General features: G+C 39.7%; 1 protein-coding gene and 1 pseudogene across 1 annotated transcript in view; one reads left to right on the forward strand and one right to left on the reverse strand.

Annotated features, from left to right (window-relative positions):
* RBL2 (RB transcriptional corepressor like 2) overlaps positions 1 to 22,201 on the reverse strand; it is a 51,249-nt gene extending 29,048 nt beyond the window's left edge. The window contains exons 1-8 of the mRNA XM_041764932.1: positions 21,633 to 22,201; positions 18,842 to 18,972; positions 16,436 to 16,636; positions 12,251 to 12,315; positions 8,548 to 8,676; positions 4,530 to 4,690; positions 4,373 to 4,437; positions 3,356 to 3,542 (exon numbers count right to left, since the gene is read on the reverse strand). Coding sequence (XP_041620866.1) covers positions 3,356 to 3,542; positions 4,373 to 4,437; positions 4,530 to 4,690; positions 8,548 to 8,676; positions 12,251 to 12,315; positions 16,436 to 16,636; positions 18,842 to 18,972; positions 21,633 to 21,872 — 1,179 coding nt within the window. The 5' untranslated portion in view covers positions 21,873 to 22,201. The remainder of the gene's footprint in view (positions 1 to 3,355; positions 3,543 to 4,372; positions 4,438 to 4,529; positions 4,691 to 8,547; positions 8,677 to 12,250; positions 12,316 to 16,435; positions 16,637 to 18,841; positions 18,973 to 21,632) is intronic.
* On the forward strand, positions 6,206 to 7,103 carry LOC121496544 (annotated as a pseudogene).
* Positions 22,202 to 23,715: the final 1,514 nt, after the last annotated feature.

Genomic DNA, 23,715 nt, shown 5'->3' on the forward strand with positions numbered 1-23,715 from the left:
TAAGAATATCCCAGAGAAACAGAATTTTACAGTTCCCATCTACTGCTTTTTTCTAACTACTCACAGATTCACAAAAGAAAGCTGTGAGTTAAACCTTGTCCAAATGGATTCCATGATTTAACAAAAGCCCATCTAAATAATCAAATCTGCCTCAGAGAGGTGGTACAAAACAACACTCCTGGACAAAAAAAACAGCCTGACACAGAACAGCCTTCTTCAGTCTTCCTACCCCTCCTTTACCTTTAGTTACAGAAATCTCTCCATCTTCCCCTACTAAAGTAGACAGACCTTCAGGAAAATACATTTAAGTCAACATTCTTAAATATAAATATGAAAAGTATATGACTTAATGTCTGAGATTTTAAGCATGAATGGATATGCCAGTGAAACATCTTTTCTGTTTTTTCTAATAAACTCTGAAAGGTTAAGACAGCATAAGACTGTTTTTCAGTATTCAGGATAAACTATGTTTTCCTAGGTAGTCAGCATATTATATGCTAGAGATGGCAGTGAAAACACCTAGCAAAATTTTCACCCAGCAAAACAAACCACTCAAGTTTAATGCGATACAAACAGGCACCAAAAATTCTCCCTACAGATATAAATCTATATGCTTCCTCTGTGACTTAAACAGAATAGAGCCAAGACTTCCATTTGGTTTTAAAGAAGTTAATTCTGTAATTTTTTTAGGTCAGTAATATGATCTGGATAGGCTAACTACATTCAGAAGGCTGCTCCTTGCTCTACACACAGCTTTCCCTGGAGCCACCGTCTTCCCTGGATTTGACTCAGTGCTCTGCTGGGAGGGAAAAACACCTCGCATACGTACAGGAAAACCAACAGCAGCCAGTAGTATCTCTCACCGTCCACAGGTAACAGTGCCTCTGCAAAGGGAACAAGTAGCACTACTACAAACAGCTTTCTGCCCACAGTCCTCAAGGTCAGCACGCAGCTTCTTGGTAGTACTGTTTAGTTCTTAACTTACGGCTTCCTGTGCATTTTGATCAAGAAGAGTCTTTCTTTGACTCAGGCATACTGTTATTTCTAAATATTAGGACATTCCTTCTCCAAGTAAAGACTTCTAAATTTTGGAGTGTCCCAGAGCTCTATCCTCAGACCTCTTTTATTCTATATCAGTTCATACTGTCAGGTAGCTTCTCTTCATTCCATGGCTTTAAAAGCCATCTATATCCTGATGTCTCCAGATGATACACACACAGCCCTAACCTCTGCTGTGAATTCCAATCTTGTATATCTAAACTGCCTATTCAACTTGCTAGCATACCTAAAAAGGCATCTCAAACTAACATACATGTAATGCATACTCTGGGTTTTTTCCCCCAGATTCACTCTTCTCCCTGAATAAATGTCAATTGTAAATATTCATGGACTGCCTACTATGTGCCAGGTGCTGAAGACAGCACTGGTCACAGCCCTCATGAAGCTTATATTCTAATACCAGTTGATGCATAACAAACAATTCTTTTTTTCCCCTTATCTTTGTATCTATTTATCTATTTACTGTCAGGCAAACAATTCTTTCTACCCACCCACTTATCTTAAGACAATGACAAATACTAAGAGGAACAGTAATTACAGAATAAGAGGGAAAGGAAGTGCTGAAGGTTGGGGAGGAAGTTGGTGGTTATTATTTTGTACAGTGGTTAGTCCACCGAAGACCTGAATGAAGGACTTAAACCCCAGGAATATCTTGAAGAAACATGTTCTAGGCAGAGAAAAGAGCAGGACCAAAGGCTTTGAGCTGGAGTATACTCAGTGTATCTAAAGAATGAGAACAGAGGTTTATTTGGCATGAGCACAGTGGGTGAGGAGGAGAGTGGGAGGAGATGAATTCAGAGAGGTTCACTGAAGACCTTAGAGGCCTCCGTAAGGACTTCAGCTTTCACACCATTTACACAACTGGAGTCACTGCTGTCCTCTTTCTCCCACAGCCTAGATCCAAGCCATCAGGCAATCCTGTGGGTGCCATCTCCACAATACAGCCTAAATATAACCACAGCTCTAGTCCAAACTATTGTGAGCTATCACCAGAACTACTGCAACAGCCTCTTAATTCTCTTTTTCCACCTTGCCCCTTGAAACACCTCCCCACAGAACCTTTAAACATGTCAATCAGACTGATTCAATCACAGTTTCCCATAACACCTTCCTAATGGCTTTCCTTCCAATCAGAGCAAAAGCAAAAATCTTTACTACAGCTTCCAAAGCTCTATATGGTCCACCTGTCCCTTGTGTCCCCCCTCCCCTCACTTTTTAATTACTCTTTCTTTCGCTCACTCATTCTATTCCTACCACATAACATTCTTACTCTTCCTCCAAAAGGCCAACCATACTCCCTTGGCTCTTGCATTCTCTGGGCTTCCAAAACACATTTCCCAGCTATTCACATGGTTTGCTCCCTCACTTAACTTCACATCTCTGTTGATGTTACCTCCTCAGAGATGCCGTTCTCTACTGCGATACCTCTGGCAGCCCAAGGCCCACCCACCTGTCCTCCCTTTTCTCTAGTACTCTGTACTGCTCTATTTTACTTGTCTTCATATATCATTATCTGATGTCCTATAGATTTACTTGTTTGGTTATCTATCTCCCCACATTAAAATATAAAACAGGGTGTTCGCTTCGGCAGCACATATACTAAATTATAAAACAGGATATTCATGCTGTTTCGTTCACTGATGCACCCCAGGATCCAGGACATTATCTGGCATGTAGGATACCTTTAGAATGTTTGTTGAATGAATAAGCAAATCAGTCTTAAGCCTATCTTATGGGAGAGTTACCCCTTGGAATCATCCACACTACCTCTGGAGGCACTTGTCAGAAGCTGTATATTTTCTGTGAACATCACACAACAGAAGGGAAACTCTTGGTCTCCATCACCCTAAGTGTATACATGAAACAACACCATGACCCTGAAACTCAGTTTAACAGAATTTTCCTTAAAACTACAGATTCTCAGTTTCTCTAGCACTTAGATAAAGGGACCATTCTGGTCAATTGACATTTTCTATGTCTACTATGCTCAATAATACAGACTACAGATTACTGGCCCATTTTTCCAAAACCAACAGTTATCAGCATGATACATTCATTTAAATTTAAATTTATATTAAATGCTTTCTCTCAGAACTAATCAAAAACTTTGAAAGTTGATGTTAACAAAAATTAATCAGTAAACACAGAGACTTTTTGAATTAAGTATGACGAGCATTTCCTTTTTCATATTAGAAGTAAAATGCATGTGTGCACACACACACAATTACCAAAATGAAACGGAACCTCCGGCACATCTTCTCCTGCATTTCTGCTCTCTTGGCACTAGCCAGCTCACCTTGTCAAAGTGCTGCTGCAAGATGTTTTTCATCTGCACCCTTTCAGCAGTCTCTGTTCCTGAACCAGAATTTAGACACTTTGAGAGAGTCCCAATTTCCTCTTCAGCATCATCTCCAAGAAATATCCTTTCATCTAAATTCCCAACAGATAAAACATACTCCTCATAGGCTTTATTGATGGCTTTACTACAGGGGGAAAAGAAACAAAAGAGGCGACATGTATACTCACAGAACTGCCATTTCAGTTGATATTTTAGGCTACTTATTTCATTTTTTTAATTTACTAAGAAGTTCTCATAATTTTGTGAAAGCTAAATTGCAGATCACTGCTAATTATAAAAACTGAGGTGTATAAAACATAAGCTTGCGGGAATCCCTGGGTGGCTCAGTGGTTTGGCGCCTGCCTTTGGCCCAGGGCGTGATCCTGGAGTCCCGGGATCCAGTCCCATGTCGGGCTTCTGCATGGGGCCTGCTTCTTCCTCTGCCTGTGTCTCTGCCTCTCTCTCTCTGTGTCTCTCATGAACAAATAAATAAAATTAAAAAAAACAAAAACAAAAAAAACATAAGCTTGCTACACTGTGCTGGTCCTCCATACAGTATTTTGCTGACTGTGTTTCAGTGATGGTGGCCTGTACCAATCTGCCAGGCAAGTGCAGTTTCTAGTGATATGCTTAATTATCTTTCCTAGCTGCTCTAGGCATCTCCGAAGACTTCACTACTTCTACATCATCATTTTTAACCTATTTAACCTGTTTTGGAACTATTTCCAAAAGAATTTATCTCAAAAACTATGATCCAAAAGCTTAACTATTAAAGCTTTAAAAAACAGCCATTCGATTTTCAATAAATTTAAAACCATATGGTTAGAGTAACAGTTGACAGAAATTTTTTTACTGCTTTTCTATGTTATCCCACAAGACAGCCTAAATTTCCAACGTACAAACAAAACACTAAACTCTGAGGTTTCCTAAGTACACAATTTAAAATACTAAAAGTTTGATGACAGAAGTACTCACAAACTCTCTCCAAAATTCCCAGGTTCTAAAAACCCCGTAAGATTTTCTTCTTTTCCTTTAAGGAGCTAGGATGAAAGAAGAGATCCTTAAGTCATCATATTAAAACAAATCTTTCCCCAGAAAATATTTTCACATTATCTCTTTACTACTAACAAACCTTTTTTTCATAAAGTTTCCTAATATAGGGTTTCCAGAAATGTTCCTTTATTCCCTTTGCTTCCAAAACTAGACCATCATGTAGGGAACAGAGTTTCTCAATGACACAAGGTGGGTCAGAGGAAGGTTTAGAGTCCTTAGCATGAAAATCTTCAGACAGGCCTATAATGAATAAAATCACAGAACAGAGAAGTCAAGTAGTATTCAGTAAGTCAAACTGTAATACACAAAAATACAGAATCTAATCATCATGTGAGTTAGCATATAAGTATATAGGAAACAGTGTACTAAGGGCCTAACCTGACTCTAAATTACCTCAAAAATAGCAAACAGAAGAAAACATAGGCAGTAATCTCTTCAACATCATCTTTAGCAACATATTTATAAATCTGTCTCCTCAAGCAAGGGAAACAAAAACAAAAAATCAACTACTGAGAGGACACCAAAACAACAAACTTCTGCATAACAAAGGTAACATCAACAAAACAAAAAGGCAACCTAGTGAATAGGAGAAGAAATCTGTAAATGATTTATCCAATAAGGGGTTAATATCCAAAATATATAAAGAATTCATACAACTCAACACCAAAAAAACAAACAATCCGATTAAAAAATGGGCAGAGAACCTCAAGAAATATTTTTCCAAAGATATCCAAGTGGCCAACAGACACATGAAAAGATGCTCAACATGACTCATCATCATGGAAATGCAAATCAAACCCCAGTGAGATACCACCTCACACCATTCAGAATGGCTAGTAACAAAAAAAAAAAAAAAGAAAGAAAGAAAGAAAGAAAGAAAGAAAGAAAGAAAGAAATAAAGAAAGAAAAGGAAAGAAAAAAGAAAAAAGAAAAGAAATAACAAGCAGTGGTGAGGATGTGCTGAAAAGGGAATAAACTGGTGCTGCCACTGTAGAAAACAGTATGGAATTTCCTCCAAAAATGTAAAATAGAAATACCATATGATCCAGTAATTCCACTATTTACCCAAAGAAAAGGAAGACGCTAATTCGGAAAGACATGCACCCTTATGTTTATTGCAGCATTATTTACAATAGCCAAGATATGGAAGCTACCCAAGTATCCATCAATAGATGTCTCTCTCTCTCAAACACACACACACAGGAATATTACTCAGCTGTAGAAAAAGAATGAGATCTTGCCATTTACAACATGGACGGACTTAGATGTATATTATGCTAGTATAGTTAAGTCAGACAGTGATAGACATGTTATTTTACTTACACGTGGAATCTATAAAGCAAAACAAAGAAAGAAAAAACAGGTGGATCCCTGGGTGGCTCGGCGGTTTAGCGCCACCTTCAGCCCAGGGTGTGATCCTGGAGACCAGGGATGGAGTCCCTGCGTGGAGCCTGCTTCTTCCTCTGCCTGTGTGTCTGCCTCTCTGTGTGTGTGTCTTATGAATACATAAATAAAATCTTAAAAAAAAAAAAAAGAAACAAAAACCAGACTCTTAAGTATAGAAAACAAACGGCTGCCAGAGATGTGGATGGAGGAATGGACAAAATAGATAAAAGGAATTAAGCGATACAAACTGTTATACAAAATAACAAAAGTTATTTTGTAACTTCCAGGTGCAAAATAATAAGTCATCCCCTGACAGCGTGCTGCTGCGTCCTGGTGGTGAGTCGCAGATGTCAGTCTCTGTTCTGTAGGATGGCTTTTATTAAAGTTGTCAAAAATAAGGCTTGCATCAAGAGATACCAAGTGAAATTTAGGTGAAGACAAGAAGGTAACACTGATTACTATGCTCAAAAATGCTTGGTAATTTAGGATAAAAATAAGTACAACACATCCAAATACAGGATGATAGTTCACATAATCAACAGAGATATCATTTGTCAGATTACTCATGCCTGTACAGAAGAAGACATGATAGTCTGTGCAGCTCATGCTCATGAGCTCCCAAAGTATGGTGTGAAGGCTGGTCTGACAAATTATGCTGCAGCATATTGTATGGACCTGCTGCTGGCCCACAGGCTTCTCAACAGGTTGGACAGGGACAAGATCTATGAAGGCCAAGTGGAGGTGACAGAAGATGAATACAATGCGGAAAGCATTGATGGTCAACCTGGTGCCTTCACCTGCTATGTGGATGCAGGGCTGGCCAGAACTACTTCTGGAAATAAAGTTTTGGGGGCCCTCAAGGGAGCTGTGGATGGAGGCTTGTCTGTTGCTCACAGTACCAAACAATTTCTTGGTTATGATGTGGAAGGTAAGGAATTCAATGCAGAAGTACATCTGAAGCACGTCATGGGTCAGAACATTGCAGATCTATTGTGTTACCTAATGGAAGAAGATGAAGATACCTACAAGGAACAACTCTGTCAATACATGAAGAACAAAGCATCTTCAGATATGGAGGAGATAATGGAGGAGATATAAAGAAAGCTCATGCTGCCACATGAGAGAACCCAATCTATGAGAAGAAGCCTAAGAAAGAAGTTAGAAAGAAGAGGGGGAACCACCCAAGATGTCTCTTGCCCAGAAGAAATATTAGGTGGCTCAGAAGACAAGCTTCCTTAGAGCTCAGGAGCAGGCTGCTGGAAGCTAATAAACCAAACCGCAATTTCTATGAATATTTTTCAGATAAAGACAATAATAAACTTATTTGTCATGCAGCTAAAATAATATAAGTTAGTCATGGAGATGAAAAGTACAACATAAAGAACACAGTCAATAATATTGTAATAACACTGTATGGTGACAGTGAGTACACTTACTGTGGTGAGTGCTGGGTCGTGTAAAGAATTGTTGAATTACTATGTTATACACTTGAAGCTAATGTGACATTGTATGTTAATTATACTTAAAAATTAAAAAATAGCAAATAGGTAAAGTGTATCACTACTCAAAAGATTTCAGTTATTCAATTATTTATCTGGAGAAACAAAAAAACCTAGAGAAACAATTTTAGTATATTGCTGTAAGATCTAAAAAACATTTAAAAAACCCCATAAAAATAAAATATTACTTTGCAAATATGTCTGACATTAAAATAAAAAATACAACTTTGAAAAAAATTACTATTCAAAGTACATACTGCTTATATGCTTTCATTTCATTATACTGGATGCATCTAACATATTGATTTACAGCTTATTCTTGACCTAGACTCAGTATAAGAAAAACTAAATAAGAAGGGAAAAAATGAAAAGCAGCCAATAAATAGAAACCTGAAAGGGAGTTAGGAAGGAAATGAGAGGAAAAAAAATAATAAATTAAAAACATTAAACTTACCAAAGCAGGAGCAACTAGGTAACTAACTCCACTAACTTTAAAAATCTACCTTGAGAGTTGAACAAGTTAAAATTCTAATTGTAACCACCCCAAAATTGAAAATCACTCAGAATCCTATCATGGTATTATTTAAATAGCATTCTATACTAGCTCAATAAATACTGTTTAATATTAATAATATTAAAAATATATTTATAATATTGTCTATAAGTTATGATTTGGTTTCTTCCTGTATATCATTCATAGAAATTATATACCTTTAAAACCTGCTAAAATGCATTATCAAAGTAATAATGTCTACCCATCCTTTAGTTTAAGAACTAAAAATTCGTTTTACTTATTTACAACTGTAACTACTCCTCTTCTGTAGGAAAAAATGTGAAATGAAGATTATTTCAATAAATCCATTTTGAGCTCCTACTGTGTGTCAGGCCCAAAGCCTGGCAACACAGAATATCAGTTTTAATGTCAATTTGCTACTCTGGGTTTTTAAATCCCTTTTTCTTGTTGAGTATATATATTGCAGAAACTTCTAAAATTGTCATGTAAGACTTTACGCTTCATAATATTTGCAATTGCTTTTTCCATAAATATTTTTACAGAGATCTCAACTCCTAGCGATAAGTCCTCTAGATAACAACTTTTCAAGGCACTTATGTTCTCCGATGCTAAGAAACCTGTGGTATGTGTACAACTCCCAAGAGTAAACACAATGTAGAAATGTCAGTAGTCCAATAAGCTCCAGCTTATAATCTTACCTTTAAAATTAGGGTTCACCAATTCTTTACGATTGGAACACTGAAGGGCATTTCCATAAACCAAGTCCAAAGCACACAGCAGAAGATGATAAGAATTGACCAAATCATCACTAATCATGGGGAAATTACCTACAGGAATGTAAACAGTTATCGAGTATATTTGCATCAACTTTATAACATTTTAAAAGTAATTTCTTCCTTTAATTAAGATGACATTATACAAGACTGTATCAAAGCTAACTCAAAAGCTACATGAAGTGTTCTGGCGAATTTACATTTTGAAACATTACCCTTAAAGTCTAATAAATTTCTAGGGGTGTAATGAAACCAAAAGTTTACTAAGAAGGACATTCATTCACTCAATATTCATTAAATAACCATTAAATCCTTAGTAGCTGACCAAAATTTTATCACTGGCTTTTTTCTTTGAAAATTCTAAACAACTTTATAAATTATCTCAAACTATAGAAAATGCTTTTATGTGAAAATATTTTTCTGTCAAGAAAATTAGTAGATATTGTACACGTGAAACTAATTAACATTATATGTTACCTATACTGGAATTAAAATTTAAAACAACTAATTGAGAACAAAGTAAAAAAATAAAAATATATGGAGATAAACAATGGTCCAACATCTTTGGGATGCACAAAAAGCAGTTCTAAGAGGGAAACTCATTAAAAAAAAAAAAAAAAAAAAAAGATTAGTAGAAACACTTGGATGAGAACTGAAAAATGAGTTTTTCATGTATATACTTTAAAAAGACCAGAACCTATCATCAGACTCCTAACAGTAACATTTTAGATATTTTCTACATAATAATACAAACTCATACAAATTAATGCCACAGTATAACAATGAAAGATATTTAGGTCTAGAGCTAATATCCCAGGAATAATGCAGATGCATGCTAAGAAAGAAAAAAAAAAACAACTCAAACCTATAGAAACATGTTTCTGCAATGCTAGTTTAACACTGAAATCAGTTTTTATAGGCAGGTAAACAGTATATATTCTTAGAAATTAAGAAATATTTCTAGATTTCTAACTTTGAGCATATCCCTTTTCTCATTAAACACTACATATACATGCTTCCTACTGACTTTACATTCTTGTAACATCACATGAATTCAAGTTTAATGCTAATATACATCTAAGGAATTATTTCTAAACCTCAACATTTTCACACATAATGCCTGCCCAAATGCATGCACACACACACACACACACACACACACACACGAAACTGTTTCAGGCTTTTTTCCCCTCTCATTTCTTCCAAAGGAAGTTACCACTTACCTCCATGTATCAGGATAATTCTTTTTGTATACTTGAAAACATTCAACAAATGAACTTACATGAATTAAAGAGAATTTTTTTTTCTGTTGTCAGAAAGGCAAATGATAATTAATAGGTTAAGTTTTGCACTGATACAACCAAACTAACTTGTTTGGTTCCACTATAAAGATGTTTAATGTTAAAATATACTCAGTTTCTCAAATGTAAAACAGGAAGCAGCACCTACTGGTTGCAAGCTACAAAGCCCATCACATTGACAAGTCTAAACTTGTCAGTGCTTTGTACTTGCCATAAAGGAAAAAAACAGCAGCACTGTAACTTCTAACAAAAAACTGAAAGGCCCCTAAAGATCAGAATCTTAAACTCCAGGATTGTCCCAATGTGACATACTTTACATTTCAAATACTGAGTTTAGAAATAAATCTCACTTTGTAAGATAGGTTACCTTTCAAACAACAAAGATAACTTGTTTCAACTCCAAGGTTGGCTTATTTATCAGGAACGAGGAGATTGGAGATTATAAAACAGGAAGTGGCACCAATTGGTCTTCAGACCACAAAGCCCTTCATGATGACAAGCCCAAACCTGTCACTACTGTATACTTGCTACAGGAAGTCAACAAAGATAACAGCAGAAAGTTGGCTTATGTATCAGGAATGAGATAATCTGGGATTGCCCATATGCTGCAGAGAAAGCCATGAGAAAGGTGCCTATAAAAGAGTACAACTCTCTTCAAATAACTAAATTGAGAACTGAATAAAACTAATGAAACAACTTTATTAGAAAAAGATCCTACTGAATCATAGAAGATCACAGTGTCAGACAGTGAGGAGACAGACTCTTCAGATTAAATAATTATAAACTGAATTAATAATAAAACTGAAACACTGAGTTAACTGCAGAGACAAAAAATATGCTACTCCAGGTGATCAAGTGAGACCAAAATGTAAACAAGGACAATAAAATTCTTTTTAAATAGTTTATATGGTACCAAACACATTCATTCCTAGGTACACATACACCATAAGAGATATAAACAAAGCAGATAAAAATCTCAGAAGTCAGATATACCTGCCCAAAATCAAATGACAAGATTAATACTGTATGTAATACCAGCCACAGCAAGCTAAAAGTGACAGCAAGGGTGACTGCCACTAGGAGAACAGTTTATAGGCTCTTACACTTTTATTTTGTACCACTTAACATATCACCTTTATCTCCACTAAAGAAACATGTCAGTGTGATGGAAAACAAAATAACGAACAGCTTATTTTTGGCAGAAGAAAGATTTTTCTTTTCAATCAACCACGTAGCTCAGGGAAAAGGGTGAGCTCTCACTTAACTAGCTAGAAAGGATCAGACATATCAAACCCCAAGACCAATGGAGTGACACTTTCTTGCCAGAGGGCCTTTGCATCTGGCATGAAACAGAGAGCTAGATCTGGGTTTAAACTTTAGCTCTGTTCCTAGCAGCTAGTTTTTGGGCCTCACTTACCTAATCTTAAAAGTAAATAATTTGGGGTACTTGATCTAATTACAAGAATCTCTTATATTTATGAAATTCCTTTCAGCTCTATGATTCTTTGATTATAACTTTGTGTTTTATTGGGCTTTTGTAGTAGCAAAAGTATTCTACATAGTCTATGTAATTAATGCAACTGTATTTCCTTTTCTAAGAATCATTTCTACATAGAAATACAGAGGACCGGGATCCCTGGGTGGCGCAGCGGTTTGGCGCCTGCCTTTGGCCCAGGGCGCGATCCTGGAGACCCTGGATCGAATCCCACATCGGGCTCCCGGTGCATGGAGCCTGCTTCTCCCTCCGCCTGTGTCTCTGCCTCTCTCTCTCTCTCTGTGACTATCATAAATAAATAAAAAAATTTAAAAAAAAAAAAAATTTAAAAAAAAAAAAAAAAAAAAAAAGAAATACAGAGGACCAAAAAACAAACAAAAACATTTTTCAATGAATACAGACCTTGGTTAAGTTAAGGGAGATGAGAAGAGGGAGAAAATAAATTGTATTCAAAGGCATTTGAGCAAGCATATTTATCTGAACAAGATGCAAAAAGCAATCTGAACTATACATGCTGAGGATGAGCAGTCACGAAAATCACATCTCAAGACACCAGTACAAACCAAATGTGTTTTCAGTCTGTAACTCAGAGGAATAGCTTTGGGTGGAAAAGACGTTAAGTAAGAACAAAAATAAAGGACTTTCCACTTAATAAAAGAAGTTTTGGCTATTACATAAAGAAATTCAAAAGACTTTTATGAAAAGGTAATACTTAAAAACAAATCTGAGATTAAAACCCTTGAGAAATTTTTAAGTGAGCATCTTTCCCTGATACACATTACAGGTTGACAAAATAATATCTGAACACATAGATAAATATTGTTCTGCTTACCTTTTGCATATATAAAGAGCACCCAACAAAAATGGAAAACTTCAGACACGGTACAGGGCTGTCGCCTTTGGGGGAGGGGAAAAAAAGTCATGAGATAAATTCATTGTATTCAAAAAAGACATCACAAATGACTATAAAGTACGTGAAAAACCAAACCCACAGTTAATGGGAGTGAGAACAAATTCCCTTCACACAGAAAACATATAAGAAGTTCTGTTCCAACCAAATTCTGGTAAGGACAAAGCCAGGGAAAGAGCTCATCTCAGAAAAAAGAAAATTCTCAAGAACTATAAAACAGTTCAAGGTCAAAACAGTTAAGGTAGAAAATGAGTAACAACAGTTCTTTTTTTTTTTTTTTTTTAAGATTTTATTTATTTATTCATGAGAGACAGAGAGGGGCAGAGACACAGGCAGAGGGAGATGCAGGCTCCATGCAGGGAGCCCGATGTGGGACTCTGGGACCACGGGGTCAGGCCCTGGGCTGAAGGCAGCGCTAAACTGCTGAGCTACCCAGGGTGCCCAACAACAGTTCTTTTGATGATGTGAGCAAGGCTAATGCTGCTTTCAGGCCCCTGTATACAATTGGATAATTTCCCTTTTTTTCCCCCTTTTCATAGCTGATGAGCTGTAAACGCTCCCTTCCAAAAGACATTCCAGTTTACATCAAATCACTAAAGGACTATTTAATGTAGATTCTGGGCTTCCTAGGACTCCTTATTCTTTAAGGCTATCCGTTGTATTTTGCCAAGCTGTCTGCTGCAGGGAGTTTCAGACCTTTTTTAAGCTCTTGGCTTTTCTGCCAGAATCTCTGCCAATGTTTAGATATCTGTGGTCTCCACATCCCAACAAGGAGCTCTCAGGAGAAGAATCAGGACACTGGGGTTTAGTTCCCCCCACTTTCTCCTTGAGGCACACTTGTTCTCCATGTGCCTCAGTCTCTTCATCTGCTGAATGATTATTCTACTTGGGCATAGTTTTGTACTTCAGTCACCAGTCCATGGTAAGGATTAAATGTCAAAGTGGCTTCCCAGGGTGCCTGGGGGGCTCAGTCAGCAAAGTGTCTGACTCTTGATTTCTGCTCAGATCATGTACACAGAGTTGTGAGACTGAGCCCTGGGTCGGGTTCCATGCATAGCACAGTCTGCTTGAGACTCTCTCTCCCTCTGCCCCTCCCCACACTCGTGCATGCTTGTTCTTTCTCTAAGATAAATAAATAAAATCTTTAAATAAATAGATAAATAAAAGTGGCCTCCCTACCATAGGCACATGAGAATCCAGTTTTAACGCCTACCAAGATAAAGATTAAAAAGTCAAACTTTTTGGCTTAACACGCAAGCCGCTCTAAAAACTGAACCTTTGGGGGATCCCTGGTTTTGGCACCTGCCTCTGACCCAGCGTGTGATTCTAGAGTCCTGGGATCAGGTCCCACATTGGGCTCCCTGTGTGAAGCCTGCTTCTCCTTCTGCCTGTGTCTCTGCCTCTCTCTCTCTCTCTCTCTCTCTCTCTCTCTCTCGCTCTCTGTGTCTCTCATGAATAAATAAATAAAATCTTAAAAAAAAAAAAAAAAAAAAACCTGAATCTTCAACTTGAGAACCCTAGAACTTAACCTACTGGCCAAATTGCCACTTCCGGTGTATTCCTTCTTTATCCTCTGTAACAAAGGCTCTATCTACCCATTCACCCATTGAAATCCTATCCATTGTTCCTTTCTTCACAGAATGTTACCTGCCTGGCTCATGTACAGTGGTTTAATTTTGCCTCAAAAGTTGCATGTTTCTGTTATCTTTCACATTTATACATGCCTCCTCTCCACAACTATACTGTAAGCTCTCAAAAGGCAATGGCTGTGGGTGTTTGGTGTCTGGTTTTTTTCCTTTAAAGACTCATGTCCTGGGGCACCTGGGTAGCTTAGTCAGTTAAGAATTCAACTGTGGATTTTGGCTCAGATCATGATCTCAGGGTCATAGGCTCTGCACTGGGCATGGTGCCTGCTAAGATTCTCTCTCTCCCTCTGCTCTCTCTCTCAAAAATAAATAAATACTTGTGTCCTACAGAATTCCTAACAATGTACTTTGCATAGTAAGTTCTCAATAAATACCCAGTGACAAATATTCAAAGTGTGTGTGAGATGTAGTACAGTCTTGTGAAGCACAATAGCTCCACACTTAATTGTGTGACCCTGACCAAATTACCTGACCTCTCAAGGGCTTATGTTCTTCTACCTGTAACAACATCAACCTCATACAGTTGTCATAGGGATTCACTTACATAATACAGGTTTAGGTCTTAAACAGTCCCCATAATAAATGCTCAGTAAATGGTATACATTATTACTATTAGCCAAAAGTACTAATAAATGTATACAGAGTGATCTAAATGTAAATTTTTAAAAAAACAAAGCTATCTTAGAATTTTCTTAACTGCAATTAGGTAGTATACATACCCCAATAAATATCAAAGCAAGTACAATCTAAAATCATTTTCTACAACTCTCCAAAGAAGATATTCTGTATCTTTCTGTAAAGGATGACATCAGCCTCACTCAGACTTAGAACAAAGCATCTATCCAAACTATAAGCAAACTAGAGCAGCTGCTTCCATATTAGTGGGGTCACCTATCTAAGAAAGTACATAGTTTGTTTTATTTTTAAAGCTGTTCACTTACTGTAAATACCCTTCACAAAAATTTTATATTGAAGGAGAGGCAAAAAGAAAAAAAAAAAAAGAAAGAAAGAAGAAAGAGAGGCAAACATTATTTGTTCAATTATAATAACTCTTTTTCCCCAACTTTTCTTGTCAAGATTGTTCTAATTCTACTTTAAGAACAATTTCCATTTCTACTTTATGAAAAAGTGTTCATGATAAAGAATTTGTATACCATGACTGTCTTTATCTGCCAGGAAAGATGGAAAACGCTGAGCCAGAGTAAGTTTATAGATTTTGCAGACATTATCAGAAAGCACAAATTCATAATATTTTCAGCTCCCTTATTTTCCCCCCATCCAGTTTCCCTACTCTTTTTTTTTTTAAAAGATTTTAGTTTTTTGTGTTGTTTTTTTCAAGATTTTATTTATTTTCATGAGAGACACACACACACACACACACACACACACAGAGAGAGAGAGAGAGAGAGAGAGAGGCAGAGACACAGGCAGAGGGAGAAGCAGGCTCCATGCAGGGAGCCCGACATGGGACTCAATCCTGGGTCTCCAGGATCAGGCCCTGGGTTGAAGGTGGTGCTAAACCTCTGAGCCACCCAGGCTGCCCAAGTTTCTCTACTCTTGATTGACTGTCAACTTCAAAATACACACTGAAGCCAGTTCAGAGGGGATTTACCTGTTATTCAGCTGGACAAAAAAGCCAAATAATAGAAATAGTCAACACAGACAATAACAGAAAATTAAGGAGTCAGATTCTATACTCAGGTGACTAAGTACTGAAAATATTTAAGGTCTCACTTTTGCATTTTTGCATTTTCACTTCAGTGAAAAGGGCAAGTTTATTGAAACAGTAATTCCATGCATTTTGCAATGTGAAGGAAGCCAAATTCTTCATGGCTAACATGCAATGAAAGCAAGAAATTATTATTAAAAGAGAGCTGCTGGAAAGAGATTATTATTACTTTTTAAAGATTTTATTTATTTATTCATGAGAGATACACAGAGACAGAGAGAGAGAGGGAGAGATTGGCAGAGACACAGGCAGAGGGAGAAGCAGGCTCCATGCAGGGAGCCCGACGTGGGACTCGATCCTGGGTCTCCAGGATCAGGCCCTGGGCTGAAGGCGGCACTAAACCGCTGAGCCACCCGGGCTGCCCAGAAAAAGAGATTATTTTTGAAATCACATTTGTTTTTTTAAGACTAGCAAAATCGGGGCATCTGAGTGGCTCAATCAGTTATGAGACCAAATCTTGATTTTGGCTCAGGTCATGGCTTCACCAGTTGAGAGGCTGGGCCCCAAAGTGGCCTCTTCACCTGCCTCCTCGCCTCCTTACTGGGCAAAGAGCCTGCTTGAGATTCTCTCTGCCCCTCCCCCCACCTCACATACATATACTTTCTCTCTCTCTCTCTAAAAACAAACAAACAACTAGCAAAATAAGCGGAGGGGCACAAACTGAGAGATCAAACTGTAGCACAGATAAAATATATGTATACGTATTCCTGACGAACAAATACAAAAACATACCGCTGTTTTCTTCCTCTCTGTTGACGGGGCTGCTCCTCTTGAGGATATTTAAAAATGTCCTGAAAAATGGGTTCATATTTCTTAAAAATTACCGCTGAAACAGTGAAGTTTCTTTCTAATCTCTCGGTACGTTCTCTGAAATGTGGGGGGAGATTTGCCATGTCTTCCCACTTCTTCATCTTGTTAAAAAATTCAATTAAGCTGATATTAAAAATAAAGAGAGATATTTTCAACATTAACAAGTAGAGTACACAAATGTAATTACATCAAAATTTAACTCATTAAGTTATATTACTTTGAGACAGTGATAAATATCACAACTCATGCCTCTGATTAGCTTCATCTCTTACAGACTGGTTTATTTCTCTGATTTTCCTAATCTGTTTTTTCTGAGGTTATCCAAGGGTTTTATTTTTTAAATTATGAAATATATAAAAATACAAAATAATTAATCAGAGTAATGTAAGCGACACTTATGTACCCAACTGCCAGATTTAACAAACATTCACATACTAAATAAATTTTGCTGTGTTGGCTTCAGGTTCTACAGAAACTGCCAAATTCCCACTTTGTCCTCCTCCCCAAACTCTCCTCTGACTGCTCTGCCTCCTCAAAGATCACCACCATTCTAAAGTTAGTCCGAATCCTTCCCATCCATGTTTTTATACTTACTATCTAATGTACTTACAATACAGGTCTACATGTATCCATAAACACTATGTAGTATCTTTTGTATGTGTAGTTTTAAGATTTTACATAAATAGTATCATACTATATAAGTGGCATTCTGCAACTTGCTTTTTCATTCAATATTTCTGAAATTAACATTGATACATGCAGATCTCCTTCATTTTAACTATTAAAAATATTCTTTAGTATGAACTACCATGATTTTTTGCATTGGTTCCCCAACCAATGGAAATTGAGGCTTCTAATTTTACATTCTGACCAAAAAAAATGCTGTAATCAATACATCCTTGTAGATGCATGTAAGAGCTTCTTTAGGGACCACACCAATAAGTAGAAGTGCTAAGTCAGAGACTGTGCATCTTCAGCTCGACCAGACATGGCTGAATTTCCCATTTAAGTGGCCATGCCAATTTATACTCTCACCAAGTACATCAGCAACATAGAGCTCCCATTTCTCTGCATAATGACCAAAGCTGGTTTTATCAGACTCCAAATTTCCCCAATTTGAAGAGAATGACAGTTACTTTGTTTTCTACTTTGAACTTCCTTGATTTCTAGTGAAATTGAGCGTCTTTACATATATCTGTTAGGTATGTGAGTTTTGACCTTTGTGAAATCATTCTTTACCCACTTTTAGTAGTTGTTTGTCAATCATGCAACCGTTTGTTACTAGTTCTTTATATAATCCTGGATACTGACCTTTTCAGTTATACATACTGTAAATATCTTCTCCCAATATACTCTTTGTTTTTAATCCATTTTAGTCCATTATGGCAGTAAATAATCTGAACCCAGAGGTAAAAATTTAAAGATAGAAACTGAGTTTTTAAAATGGAAATACAACTGAAGCCTAGGACTGTATTACTTGCATTAAAATATTGGGTAAGTTCAATTTACTATTGTTTATGATGAAGATTCTATAATTTGACCTTTGCTTCTAAAGTTCCTTATCTGTCACTTAACTGGATTACTCTGCCTCCACTTTTCGTCTCCATAATGATTTTATTTTTGCACCTTATTTAAGTCCACTTATGCAGGTTTACAGCCCAGGTATTCAACTCTTTATGCATTGCCTCTTGTCCTTAGGCCTAAATATAACTCAGGATGGAGCTCAAGGTTAAGAAATAGACTACAGCTAAAATATTATGTTTCTTGTTAATTAGTCTAATACTGATTAGACTAATTAAGTGATTAATTAGTGATTTTTTAAATTATTAGGTACATAAATTTTGACAGTGGTATTCTCCCAACAAAGTGCCAAATATCCTTTTTCCATTGATCCTTAGTGAGTCATAAAAGAAAATTCACCCAAAAGGCATAAATAATAAATATAAAATACAAATTCTGTCCATGCAGTTCTAAGTTTAATACTATATTTTATTTACCTTTGCAATTTAGAGTACTTCCTAAAGGTTTTCAATATCCTTATTTAGAATTCTCCCAACATTGTGCAATGGTAAATCATAATGTTTAACAGCAAACTCTTTATACAATTGCCTAACACATTAAAATTTCAATAGTTTTCGCCAAAGAAGTACAATATAATAGATACTAACTTAGATGTGGTAAAGGAAAACCATGACCTAGTTTCTAAATTCAGCACTCTATAGATACAAACACCCAGGAGATAATGAACAAAGAAAATTCTTACTAACACTATGATTTTTGGGCTTTCATATTTGTCATACTCTAGTTTTCAAACTCTGATATAGTTACCTCTGCTCTGAACATCTCAGGATTCTAGTTAAAGATACATAGTTTCCTTCAACTGTCCCTTTGCTTACAGTTGGCACAGATTTTCTGCAAGCCACATATAAGGCACATGCTAACCAGTGAAGATCATTTCCCTGTAAAATAAAAGAAAATTGATGTTTGGTTAGCCAGCTATATAAACATTTCCTTATAAAAAACTTTTTAGGGCAGCCCCGGTGGCTTAGTGGTTTAGCGCGCCGCCTTGGGCCCAGGGCGCGATCCTGGAGACCCGGGATCGAGTCCCAGGACATGCTCTCTGCATGGACCCTGCTTCTCCCTCTACCTGTCTCTCTCTCTGTCTCCAATAAATAAATAAAATCTTTTTAAAAAACCCAAAACTTTTTCAACTCTTTAGATTAAACAAAAGGTGCTATTTTTAGGTTTGTGGGAAACTGTATTTTCAATGATGGCTGTAGCCCATGTGCTCCTTATACTATATATTGACATTTTCACATTGAGAGACAGGAATCTGTGTTTTGTTCCCTCATTTTCAATTGTGTCAACTAATAGACAACTAATAGGTGAAAATGATGCTCTGTAACTTGCAAGATCATAAAGGGCAATAAAGATTCTATCTGGTTCACTCTCTCAGCACATGTGCCTTGGGTGTCCCAGTGTGGGATAAATTAACAGTCACAGAGACTTGATTTTCTTATCTGAGGACTGTGAGAATGAAATGAGTTGCAAGCTTAAAGCACAGGAAACACAAGAAATCAAAAGGTAAAATTCTATAACCAATACTCTGTATTAAATGTTGTATGAGGGCTGCCTGGATGGCTTGGTCGGTTAATCGTCCTGCCTTCAGCTCAGATCACAATCTCAGGGTCCTCGGATGGAGCCCTGCATCCCACTCCCTGCTCAGTGGGGAGCCTGCTTCTCCCTCTCTTCCCAGCTTGTGCTCTCTGTGGCTATCTCTGTCTCTCAAATAAATAAATAAAATCTTTAAAAAAAAATCACAGGAGTCTTATTTTCCATTGTACACTTCCATGAGACTGACATCCTACATGTTATCTTACAGGATACCCCACTACAAGCTCCACAAGGGCAGAAATTTTTTAAGTTTTGTTCACTGCTCTGTCCCCACCATCTACAACAGTATCGGGCAAAGAGGTGATTTAAAAAAAAAAAAATCGACAAATGAATATTCATTCATTCACTGAGTAAACGGAGCTAAGAATCTGAGATCCAAGTCTTTAACAAATTGAGTAATCAAACATGTTTTCAAAAATAATTTACTAACCATCTACTGTTTGTCACTTGCTTATTGTAACACTGGATTTCATACAACTTAGCCCCTATGAGTTGAAATACCTCAACTGTACGGTGATAATACTTGTTTTATCCAATTTCGAAGACTGTTGAGAAGACAGAGTAAGAGCTTATTTGCAACCACTTATGCCCATCACCAAAGAATGGCTGGAATCACTGACCAGACAACCACCGAGGAATAAAGAGGAATATGGCCCATGCGGCCACATGCCCTGAGGACACGAGGGCGCTCCGTAAACTGAGGCGCAAGCACGGTCCATGACTGCCTTATGCGCCACAAACCACACAGAACCTTGTTAGACCTTCAGTACCAATCATGTCACGTTTCCGTATCGCGACACTGAGTTCCGGAGTGGCTAACTGTGCAAAGGCCCCTCGGTCTGTCAGGGTCTGAAGCCGCTACAGGACCAGCCTTCCCGCTTCCCCGCCCCCACGCCGCAGAGCGCAACTACAGGGAGGAGGACCCTTGCACACCAACTAACAGCGAGTAACCTCCGTGGGTCACACAGGCGGAGGCACCCTACTCTCACAGCCGAACAGTACCTTCGTTGGGCCTTCCCATCCTGAGCCTACTGGCCCCGCTCCTGCCGCAGACCGTAAAACCACGCAGGGCAGCCCTCCGGCCTCCCGCGGAGCGCCACCCACCAGCGCCACAGCTGGTAAACAATCCCGACTTCCGTGTCACTTCCCATTGGTCCATGAAGGGGCGGTGCCTACGCAGCCGAGCCTCACTGGCTAGAATGGCCATTCTTCTCCCGTGCGAGCCCCGTCCGAAGAGAGGGGCACAGGCTGCCCGAGCCGCGGCGACGCCGGGGCGCTGCGCGGCGTGCGAGGTGACCCAGAGGTCGTCAGGGTCGTCGCGGGGCGTGCTTCCCGGGGACGCCAAGGGGGCGTGTGTCTACACGGAGGTAGGCCGACGGCCCGTTTCGTGTGCCCCACGGAAGACCCGCCTCACGTCCCACACACAAACACAGCCCGAGGCGTGAACGACGCGTCTGCCGTCCGGACGCGACGGCAGGGCCCAGGCAGGACCCGGGCAGCTCGGTGCGGCAGGGGCGCAGCGCAGGAGGGGCGCTGCGCCGGGCGGACCCGTGGGAGCACAGCCGGGCGCCCCCGCCCCCCGGCCTCGCAGCTGCACCTGCTCCTTCCGCCAGCGAGGGGGCTGGACTCCCGCAACCGTGACCGCGGCACGGCCCCGCCTCGCGGTGCCACCTTGGGCCGGCCGTGGCCCCCACTCGCAACCCGAAGGGGGAAGCTGCGAGGCGGGGTTCCCTGCGGGGCCACGAGAGGTTTCCTAAAGCAGGTCCCAGGAGCAGGGAGCGCAGGGACGGCGCGAGTCCCGCCGCTCCCCGCGCTGAGGGCCGCGGAGACCCGGGGCCTGCCCGACCGTCGCGCAGGACGCCCGGCCCGGGAGGGAGGGGCCCATCCCCGCGGCGGGGCGCGACCACTAGGCCCGGGACGCCCCTCGCCTCCGCCCCCGGCGCACCTCCAGCGTGTAGCTCTCGCTCATGTTGCGGTAGCTGTCCCAGGCCTCGGCCCGCGCCGCCTCGTCCATGTTGAGGCGGCTGCACAGCTGGTCGAACCGCTGCTGGGTCTGAGGGGCCGGCGACCGGGCCGGCTGCGCGGCGTCCTCCGCCTCCCCGTCGTCTTCCTCCTCCTCATCCGAGGCTGCCGCCGCCGGAGGGGGAGGCGGGGGCGGCGGCGACTGGTCGCCTCCCGACGGCATAGCGCACCCCTGGGCGGCCGGTCCTCAGGGGAGCTGAGGGCCCCAGCCCGCAGCCATTCAAACCGCGAAGCGCCCGCCCGTCCGCCGTCCGCACGGCGACTGCGCCGCCACCAAGGAAGCTAGACCTCAGGTAGGCACCCGTAGTTCTGAGCGGGGCCTGATGGGCAATGTAGTCCGAGCCGGAGGCCCACGGGGGCCAAAAACCATATTTAAAAAAAAAAAAATCAACGCACGTCGCGCTCCTCGGGCTAAAATAAAAGTGTCTTTGCGACGTCTTAAGTACGTCTTCACGGTGGGACTATTCAGCAGGGCTGTGCTGAAGAGAAAACATCCAAGAAACAATGACTTGTGACGCTTTACTGCCCAAGGTGTCTCCGAAATTAATACTCATTATCTGCCTGTCTTTAAAGTAAGAGTAATAGCAAGCAAGGGCCTGTTTACCTAAGTTCCAACTTCAGCATCGCTCCTAATTTCTAGTTCTTAACTATATTTTAACTTTATGTGAGCCTTTCAAATAATCATTGGATTGATATTTATTTATTTATTTATTTATTTATTTATTTATTTATTTATTTATTTTACAGGGGCAATTCTCTTATTTCCCAAAGGGCCAATTTACATTCGCTCTAAGTGATATATTTGTACTATCCTCAGTGACTTACCTTTATTCTTTTATTTTTATTTTGCTTTCTCTTTCATGCTTAGAGTAGACTTCAATCACTTTGAATCACTTTATTAACAATCCTCTTTGATTTACAAGTGGATGTAGGATAGGACATTTTTCTGTTTGAGGAACCACTAATGCATTGCCAATGGCCATGGGGTCACCTCTTTCTCTCTTCCTTGACCCTCCTTTATTTTTTTTGAAAAAAAATTTTTTTTAAGATTTTGTTTATTTATAAGACACACAGAGAGAGGCAGAAACAGGCAGAAGAGCAGGCTTTCCGCCAGAGCCGGAGGCAGAACTGGATCCCAGAATCACAACCTGAGCCAAATGCAGATGCTGAACCACTGAGCCACCCAGGCGCCCCTCTTCCATGACCCTTTGAATGCATCCACCTGCTGTGAGGAAGCTCAGGTCACTTGGAGAAGCATGCTATCAACAATTGACAAAGCTGGGCATTAAAGGGGTGAAAATAGATTTTATTCAGACACTACTGACAATGAAGTAAAGAGTTGAGCTCCATTCCAATCTGTGCAGGGGTCTTTAAAAAAAAAAAAAAAAAAAAGAGGAAACCTGGGTGGCCCAGTGGTTGAACATCTGCTTTCAGCTCAGGTGGTGATCCCAGGATCCTGGGATCAAGTCCCACCTCAGGCTCCCCAGAGGGAGCCTGCTTCTCCCTCTGCACATGTCTCTGCCTCTCTCTGTGTGTCTTTCATGAATAAATAAATAAAATCTTACCAAAAAATCTGTGCACAGGTGAGTGGATGATTTAAAGGGAGAATGAAGGACTAGGGATGGGAGAAAGTGGAGCTCAACCAAAAAATTCCAAAGGGTTAGTGAGTGTCAATGTGATCAGGCCAGCAGGCAAGTTACTGAATTTAGGATTCTATCTTCCTTCCTACAGAGACTAGGAGACAGAGACCCTATATGCTTTCAGATCATTGAGAAAGACACTTCAAATTGCAGGAGATACATACACATCTCAAAGGCACAGAGGAAGGAGTCACCATTGGAAGCCGTTTTCGGTAAATTGCCAGGTGTTGGCTAGAACCAAGGGTGAATTCTGGCAGACATGAGTTTTCTTAGGCTTTTTAATGCAGGGCTGCAGTCATCCTAGGGCACACCCCTGTGCTGCTAGAAGCTATGCTATAGTTTGGTCATCTCTTGAGTACAGAAGTC

This window comes from Vulpes lagopus, chromosome 8 (genome assembly GCF_018345385.1).
Source record: "Vulpes lagopus strain Blue_001 chromosome 8, ASM1834538v1, whole genome shotgun sequence".
Taxonomy (NCBI): Eukaryota; Metazoa; Chordata; class Mammalia; order Carnivora; family Canidae; genus Vulpes; species Vulpes lagopus.